The sequence below is a fragment of the Mytilus trossulus genome, chromosome 4 (assembly GCF_036588685.1).
Source record: "Mytilus trossulus isolate FHL-02 chromosome 4, PNRI_Mtr1.1.1.hap1, whole genome shotgun sequence".
Lineage (NCBI taxonomy): Eukaryota > Metazoa > Mollusca > Bivalvia > Mytilida > Mytilidae > Mytilus > Mytilus trossulus.
In genome coordinates, this window is record NC_086376.1 from 83,628,410 (window position 1) to 83,637,914 (window position 9,505).

Here is a 9,505-nt window from a genome sequence, read left to right on the forward strand (position 1 = left end):
CAATGGAAACCATTACTTGTGGATCTTCTTCTTGTCATTGAACTCCCAACAATTGGGGGGGGGGGGGGGGGCATAGAAACAAGTTTATAATCACTGTAGGGAATTGGAAAACAATCGACATCATGAGGTGGTGATTAAATAGAGAATAATACATGGTAGAACCCGTCATGTATTATATGTCGTATCATCCCGAGACACCAATATCAGACCAAGGGCCTTTAGGTCCGAGGGATGATATTAGTCGAGGGTGTTACGGCATGTGATACGGATTTTACTATGTTTTTATACGCTTTATCATATATTTCAAGAGGAAAGTATTATATTATATGAACTGTTTTCTGATCCATAGCACTGGGTTACCTTCAGTTCTACTTTTGTCTTTTTTCAAAGGCCATAAAAGAACTGCTCAATTACTTATCCGAAGCACCTGTGTTACCTTACAATTTGCGTGCTGTTGTTTTAAAAATATTTTGTTTATTATTGTATTTTTTATGTTTTTTATAGTTGCATTTAGTGTGCCAAAAAATATGAAAACTTGACGTTCGTGACGTCATATACCAAACAATTGTGTCATTCAATAAATTGCATCACGCTCGAATGACCGTTCTATTGGACCTATTTTGAGGAAAATATTTCTTAAGCTTACATAAATAAAAACTGACTCTATAAAAAAAAGAAGTAGGGGTGTGATAAAGGGTATGTGATAAAGGGTAGGGTGTGATAAAGGGTATGCGATAAAGGGTAGGGGTGTGATAAAGTGTATGCGGTAAAGGATGCACATCAAAGGTGCGCGATATGGATTAAACAGCAAGCTATTTATCAAATATGCAAAACTACTGTATTTACTACTAAACATATGATAAAGCAGTAAATGCCTGTATCAAGGCATGAATATGACAGTCGGTATCAATTCGTTTTTGAGCTTTTAATTTTGTCATTTGATTATGGACTTTTAAAATATTCCTCAAGATTCGGTATTTTTGTGATTTTACTTTCTTCTCGCAAAAGATAACCAAAATGAAAGTACAGGAATATGGAAATTTCTTATTTCATTTGTGGTTATCTCAATGACATATATCACTACAAATAGGTCGATACTAAATCGTTTGGTCTCCAAGTCCCCGAGGTTATCACTTGATCAATAGTACATGCTTTTGATTGTACGTGGTATTTTCAGTTTACAAAAAATATATAGTTTGGTGAATTTTACTTTGATACATAGAAGGTTGTTTGGTTTGTTATGAAGTAACTAATTTTTATGTAATATTAATGATTTCTTCAATTTGAAAAACTTTTTTACTTTTGTAATTTCCATATTTCATTTCAAAACTAATAACCGAAATAAATTTTCGAATGCATATATGGTGCATCAAAATGGAATTGTTGTCTCGTTATTTCTTTTCTCTTAAATAAAAAGATTAACATGTTAGTCATTAGTTTCAATTTTATATTCAAATTTATGGAATTAACCATAGATGTAATACCCATATTATTATTACATCTATGAGTTAACTAACGACATTCTACAACTATGTACATAAACAGTAAACACTGATTATAAGGAGTTTCCTACACATACAATCATTTCAAACAAAGGTATTTAAATTACAAAAGGATGATTAGATGCATGCTCCTATCAATAAGATAAGATAAGATAAGATTTTTTTTTAATCTAATCAAGAACCCATAAAAGGCATCATTTTACAACACAATATGATTGGAAAAAGCAAAACAGAAAACTAATACCATACTATAACGTTATAGACAGGATCAGAGCCTAACACAACATGTGTTTTATATAACTATTATATCAAATATTATAACAATAAAATATCATATTACTTCATATATTTTGTTTACATCTGGATCTTATCAATATGTTATGTATTACCTGTCTTGCATTGAACGTATAGTTGATGTCGATCATTCCTCATGATAGACAAACAACTATCAAAGCAATGGCAGTCTGATATCTTTGGAGAGTTAAAACAAAGATTAGAGATAAAGAAATTATGTCAACCGCAATTGCTTCTTTGGTGTGGATAGGTTGTTATAGAAAATAAGTTGATCCCTGATATCTCTCTATATATTCATGACCGCCGCAATAAAGCCTTTTTGTGCTGATGCGACGCAAATCAATCACAAATCAATCGATCTATAATCGTAGTATTTACAAATCAGGGAGAGGATATTACATTTTGATTTTTATTTCGGTGTGTAAACAGTCATGTTAGATATGTAAACTGCGGATGAGAGAGACATGCGGAATACTCTTATTGAGTGCCGTCAATATGAAATTTAACAAACTCATACACACTTTTAATTGGATTAAAAAGGCCGCTTTTTCTTTAGCCTTTGTGAAGATATGAAGTGTTACAGAGAGTGATGTATCTTCATTTCTTTTCATAACAAACCACGGTATTTTTTCCTTTTTTTCAATCTAACGATGTTATTCTTGGTACATTCGTCTTCAATTTTAACAATTCAATTATCTTTACATTGTCTACTCTACAAACATTTATTAGATTAGATTCAATTAAGAGAGAGGTAAAGGGTCTAACGCATATTAAGTATGAAGGACGGTTTGAAATTTCTTCCGAACTTTATAGTATTAATTTTAAACTAGTAATCAATTTCATTTACAACAAAGTATGTAGGAAAAGACATGTAATTATGTTAAATTTTTCTGTCTATTTCGGTCTTTTCAACTATTTAATTGAATCTATCATTCATTATTCGTTTGATTTAATGGGGTGGTATAAAGGTCTATAAACGATTATGTTGATCTCGATACATGGATTTGTCACTGTATCTAATTTTGCTATACTTTATGTAGTCTTACAAAAAGGGTTTACCAGCACCGTCACATCTAATTAAGAATAATACAGCTACAAAACATGTTCAGTAAATTTATGAACTTTGTTAATTGTGCACCGATTGGTGAGATTCGGTTTGTTTTCTTGCTATCTTTAGATGGGAAAATCTGCTCCATTTTTTTTACTTAACGAAATTCATGTCATTTGAACTGGTAGCTGTTATTCAGAGAAGTACGTTGCGCTGAGGGCTGTTTCACTGGCCAATATGTTATTAACTATAGGTATCTTTCTTTTGCGGAACAATATTTTTCGGAAAAAATAATAATGCCGTATTAAAAATCGACATATAACACTAGAAAATAAATACTATAGTTTGTTTTCTGAAATGATAATTTTTTTTATAAAACTCTATCTAGGAGCTTTCCTGGTATCAAGATTCGATTAATATTCAAAAGTAAAGATCTATGGAAAGCCATGCATTAGATAAATAACAAATAAAATATGACTGGAAAACAAATGCTTCGAATTGATGAAAGTGAATACAAAAAGCCACAGAATAGCTAGCACCTTTCTTGCAAACAAATTTGCTGTTTTATCGATCCAAGAATATCGTTTATTGACATCTTTTTGTCGACTGTATAAACACAATGTCGATTGAAGGGACATAACTCATTTTCTTTGTAATAAAATGTTCGTGAAAGTTTTACTACGTATAATTCAGAAATACTTGAGACACGTTTCAGTTCTTCAAAAATCCTGTTGTTTTGAAGATGTTTCCCATACAGGAAAACTACAACTGTTTGTGTTTGTTCTCTTGGAAAAGCAAATAGGCTTGTGTATAAGGATTTTATCAGTTTTCGCAGTCTTCTTGATTTTGTTATGCCTGGTTGCAGATTATTTAAGAACATGTGTCTTCTTTGCGGCGTTGTTACATCAGGTTGATTCAGTAAAGAAAAGACCATCTTTGTTTTGTGAACATCAATATTTTTTGCCATCAGGGCTATACTTTTTCGCAGCTCTTTATCAACGTTGGCAGTAGTAACCTGATCATAGACAAAAGTTAGACGGGATAAAAGTTGTTTCCTTTCTCCTGAAATAACAAATAGTTGGGCTAAAACATGTATTAATCCTTAAATAACAAACAAGTGTGCTAAAACATCTTTTTCCAGATATAACAAATAACTGTGCGTAAACATCTTTCTCCTGAAATAACAAATATGTGTGCTAAATCAAATTTCTTAAAAAAAATTATCTTTCTTCTGAATGACAAATAGTATTAGTGCGCTAAACTTCCTAGGTCTAAACAACAAACAAGTCTGCTAAATCATGTTTCTTCGCAAAAACAAATAAGTGCACATAATCAACTGTCTTCTAACTAACAAATAAGTGTGCTAAATCCTCTTCTTATAACAAAGTTTGACTCCACTAGATTTTCATTTTCTTTAACCGAGTTATGAGCTAGTCAGTGGTTTCTTATCGGATATGGTGCATGCATTGATAGGAAAAATAGACCATGAAATAGCGTGTAAACACTTGCCTATTGTTGAAGATCGAATGACGACCTCGTTCTGACATTTTGTGTTTCATTTGTTTAGGTTGTTTATCAATTGACGTATATCCCAAACCTCCGTCATTCATAGTATTACTTATTAATAGAAACCAGATAGCACAATCACATTTTTGACACTATTCGTGACATAGGCTATTACAACAAAAGGGTAGTTTTTAATTGTAAACCGACATATAAAATTCAAAGTTTAATCGAGTGTACCTGGTAATAATACCTACTATTATAGATAGCACAAAATCAAAGAAGTTAATTTATGAATTTGGTTTGTTTTTGTTTTTACTCACAGCAAAATGCAATAAGAGAAGAAAGACAAAGTTGATTTAATACAGATAAGGATAATTCTGTAATATTGGCTGTTAAAATGATTGTATGTTCTGGTTCAAGTTTGTACTTGTTTGGCTTTATAAATAATTTGGTATAAGCGTCACTGATGAGTCTTATGTAGACGAAACGCGCGTCTGGTTTACTAACTTATAATCCTGGTACCTTTGATAACTATTTGAACACCGGTTTACTACTGTTGCCTTTAAATATCATTTGTGCATCAAAATCATTAGTTTTGTAGGTTTTTTTGTGTGCATGATCTATTCCCATTTAGTGCCTGATATTCACCATGAACGCAACATTTAGAATGTCAAAAATGTCAAAATACACGCATTTAAAACAGGTATAACCGGCATTTTAACAGCCTTTTTAAAAAACATTTGCATCGTTATACAAGACTCACCTCGGTCTTTCTTTATATTTGCTTGCTTTGATTCTACAATAGAATAATATAAGATTCTATAAATAGCAGTAGAGGGGTATATGATGACTTGGGTGATAAGGCAGCCTTTTTATGAGATTTGAAATGATTCTTAAAACAAAATTTTCATTTTAGGTGACCGCTATTTATTTGAAGCCCTATTAAATCTGTATTTTGTTCATCAAATTAACACAAATTAAATCAATCAAAGCCCAATAGAAAGGTATTACAAATGTGTAGTTGTGTAGTTGTCGTTTTTCCTGGCATACATTCTGCAATAAAAATTGTCATCTTATACTAATCCCTGAAGACATCTAGAACCGAAAACAACAGTGCACTGTTTTGAGAAGAGAAAGGGCAAACACAAAATATTCTGTTATTAATTAATTGATTGAAAAACGTTGAGACGATATTCTTAGGATTGGTTTCAACTTAAAAGCAAATTGATTTGAAATAGAAAAATAAACCATACAGTTGTGATATATTCCAAATTTCATTTTCCTATGTTGTGACGGGTCAGTCATTTTGATTTAGTTGATGAATCAGTAGCAATTGTTTTTTAAGTAGAGACCAATTTTCTAACATTTTGTTCGTTAGTTTGATATTGTTTCTTTTTTCTCGGTATCTATGAATAAATAGTAACAGACCTTTGCATGTTTTGTACGTTAAATCATCAATTATTGTTTTCAAACTTCCAAAGTTGTCAACACTGAACACAAATCTTGACGATGGTGTACTTGCTATAGCCTGTAGTTCAAATCTGTCGACACCACTGCTCACACCAATCACGATAGTTTTGACTCCTTTTTGTTTTAACATTTTCGACTCATAAATTGTTGCTGTTTTATTTTCTGATATTCCGTCCGTTATTAAAATTAAAATATCTGGTGCAAGCTTCCGTCCTCCATTTTGTGCAGAAAACATTATGTCACGTGCGTATGCGATAGCTTCAGCAGTATGGGTTCCTTCCCCGACATAGGCAACTCTCTTGATGCCATGTTTTAATGATTTTTTATCAACATATTTATTGAGATTGAAGGCTGGATATACATGGTAGCTAAATGTTAAAAGACCGACTCTCACTTCATTTTTTGATATTGGAAACTTATCAACTACTTGCTCAACAAATTGCAATTGTTGACGGAATTGGTCCCGATGAATGCTCGCAGAGGAATCGAGTGCGAATACTATATCAGCAATTGGACTTCTTCTACAGTAATCTGTATCTTTGTAAGACAGAACTGTAAATATCAATTAAAAAAATATTTGGTATAGAATTCACTGAAATTCTGCATGGAGTCATCTTCGCTATGAAATGGTTACGATCCACTTCCCTTCTCTCTGTGGTAGAGAAGGGAACTGAATCGTAAACCTTGGCTAGTTAAGATGGTATGGTTTAACTAATTCGTCAAAAAGAGTTTGATTTCATTCATATGAATGTAGCATTTCAAAATAAACTATTTATTACAATATTAAGTTATAAAATAAATATCAAAATAAATCTTTCTGAGTGTTCTTTCTAAACCTATATCAAATCAAATTGAAAATGAAAATTTAGAATATGTCAAAGAGACAACAAGAATATTTCATAAATTCAAATACATTACGTTTTTTTTAATAATCTCATTAGAATTCAAAACATTTTTAATAAATATGTCATATTGTCTTTTGTTATTGATAAAATACAGGCTTGATTCTGATATAATATGATCAGACAATTCTATTAGATACCCAAAAAGAAAGCGTTGTTTGCTAAAAGATTTTGATTAATATGTATTCTTTTAACTAAAATTCAATCTAAAATGTGCTTGACATTTCCTTCGTTAAGGATCTTTATTTATATATTTAATCACTTACCAAAATGAAAACAAGAAGCAATCTGAAATTAAATATATAGACGTGCACATTATCTAACACTAGAACAAAACAAGAAAGCAACTAAAAAAACTAAAAAAACCTAAAAAAACTAAAAAAAGTACATGCAAATTTAAACTTCGGACAATGGAGATACCGGGAAAAACATAAATGTATTAATTGAAAGGAAAATTGAATAAGAACTATGACAAAAAAGAAAACTAATATAATAAAAACATTAACAAAAAGGCAGAACAAAACCCTACGAAACCGGGCTTAAATATGGGTTGCCCAGAATATGAAGACGGGATCTGTTTTTTTAACAAAGGACACGCTTCTTAAAGAAGTTAATATTTAAGATAATCATGACTGCCTTCATATTTCACATTGAAAAATTATATAAAGAGGTCAAACAAAACTTGACAATGAACATTTCATCCGAGCGGGGTTTTTTTATCAGTGAAAGAAGTGCTTTTATTTTTATTCTTTCTGTTGATTCCACAAAAAATCAGTTTCTTCTTAAAAGGGGTTACATCATGTACAAAATAAATTCCACTGAACACGAGACCCCATTAGGACAATAAAAGTATATAATATTCAGGAATGATTGAGGTCAAACTATTGGAAAATCCGAAAACGAATTATATCGTTTACGAGCTGATAAGAACGTATTTTAGAAAATTAAACAAATATATACGGATATTTATATACCTACAATATATCTTACACTTTTCCAAACAGAAATATATCAAGGGTGATGGGTTTTTCCTGACAGTATTTGAAATGATGATAATGTAATCATTTAGCAAAACTTGGTATTTCAAGAAAAATTAGGCAAATATTCCATAGTTCATAAATAACAATATTTTCGCAATTAGAGACTATTTGAAGAGGGGTGAAGATACCAGAGGGACACCCAAACTCATCGATCGAAAAGAAACTGACAATGCCATGGCTAAAAATAAAAATAAAAATAATAGTACACAAGACACAACATATAAAACTAAAGACTAAAGCAACACGAACCCTACCACAAACTGTGAGTGATATCAAGTGCTCCAGAAGGGTGAGCAGATCCTGCTTCACATGTGACACCCGTCGTGTTGCTCATATTATTACAAACCCGGTAAACAGTCTAATTCGGTAGATTCTCTCATATATTAATTAACTAATTTATCTCAAAATAATATCTAATATTTGTGCAAATAATGCACATCAGCACAATGATATGCAAAATATATATACAAATGCAATAACTGATTTATTAAATTCACTTAAAATGTTAAATTGTTTATAAGTTAAAGACTTACAATTGCTCTGAATTTTGTTATTGTATTTTACATAACACTTTATTCTATTTTTTCCTTTTAATTTTCAAATAGAATAAATAAATTTTCTTTAAATTTGAAGCTGAAATTGGATATTGTTTCAAGCGCAGCTCGGAAAATAAAATGATTTAATTGGAAGAGATCCGTTTGCGCAAAAAATGCGTCCTTTTGCGACACAACTTTTTTTTCCAATGCTACGTTTGCGCAACCCGTTTTAAAAATTTCATGGTATCATTAGCGCCAAAGATAAAATATACGATGGCGCCAATTTAAATAAAGATGACTTCTCTTCTCCTTTATCCGGGCTTGGGACAGGCAGTTTTCATTTGCATTTCTCAATTTAATGTAAGTTGTAGCTTGAAATTTTACTATATTGTCCACAAACACAAACATGGAAGGGTGGGATGAGTAAAGGAGTTCATTATAATTCTTGTTGAATGCCTCTGCTCCAATATCAGTCCGTCTTGCGGTAGATGGTATTTCGGCCAATATGGATGGTGGGAACAAAGCACTGTCAACTACATATGTGACCAAAAACATAATCTGCGAACGCTTCTATTTTCTTGTCTTTTGGCATATCCTGTATCAAATCTTTAGCAAAGCAATCACCTACTTCATCTGGGTTCAGCAAAGCTTATCTCGAAAAATGGTGTAACCACTTGCTCACATGACTGCCAACTTATTTTATACTCTTTTGCTAGTCGAAGATTTTGTATTTTACGCCACCATGCCTTGCCAAGGTGAAAACGACATGCCTTGACGATAATTCATTGGAAAAACTCTTTCTCTTCTCAAAATCTACATTCATATATGCAACATTCATTTTGAAAATTAAACCTTTCACAACATTCCTTAAGCAAAGAAACCATTTTTCTATAACAGTCACCTGATTTGGAAGGCAAAAGGCAATATAAAAGTGAAATGTAATGTCCATTCCTGAATCCATATATATTAATCATTAATATGTACGATCAATATGTGTTCAGGTAAATTGGCGCAAATGAGTTCCGAAAACTGGCCCAATTGATACATTTGAAGAAGAAAAAATATGGCGCAAATGATACCCCTGAAAAACAGTTATTGGCGCAAAAGGAGTGCTGCCATTTAATTGAAGTTTGACATGATTGATCTCAAATAAGGTGTTTCTGGAAGCGTCTCGTGTACAAAATTCATTTCAAGGGTTGGAAACTCA

The 9,505-nt window shown here is 31.6% G+C and overlaps 1 protein-coding gene across 1 annotated transcript; it reads right to left on the reverse strand.

The window, feature by feature from the left end:
* Positions 1-2,881: 2,881 nt before the first annotated feature.
* Positions 2,882-8,853, reverse strand: LOC134716862 (collagen alpha-6(VI) chain-like). The gene is made up of 5 exons (XM_063579874.1): positions 8,683-8,853; positions 7,931-7,940; positions 5,779-6,372; positions 5,114-5,146; positions 2,882-3,906 (listed from the first exon to the last, which is right to left on the reverse strand). Exons 1-5 carry the CDS (start codon positions 8,851-8,853, stop codon positions 3,377-3,379), a joined length of 1,338 nt encoding a protein of 445 aa, XP_063435944.1. The 3' UTR covers positions 2,882-3,376.
* Between the last annotated feature and the right edge of the window lie 652 nt (positions 8,854-9,505).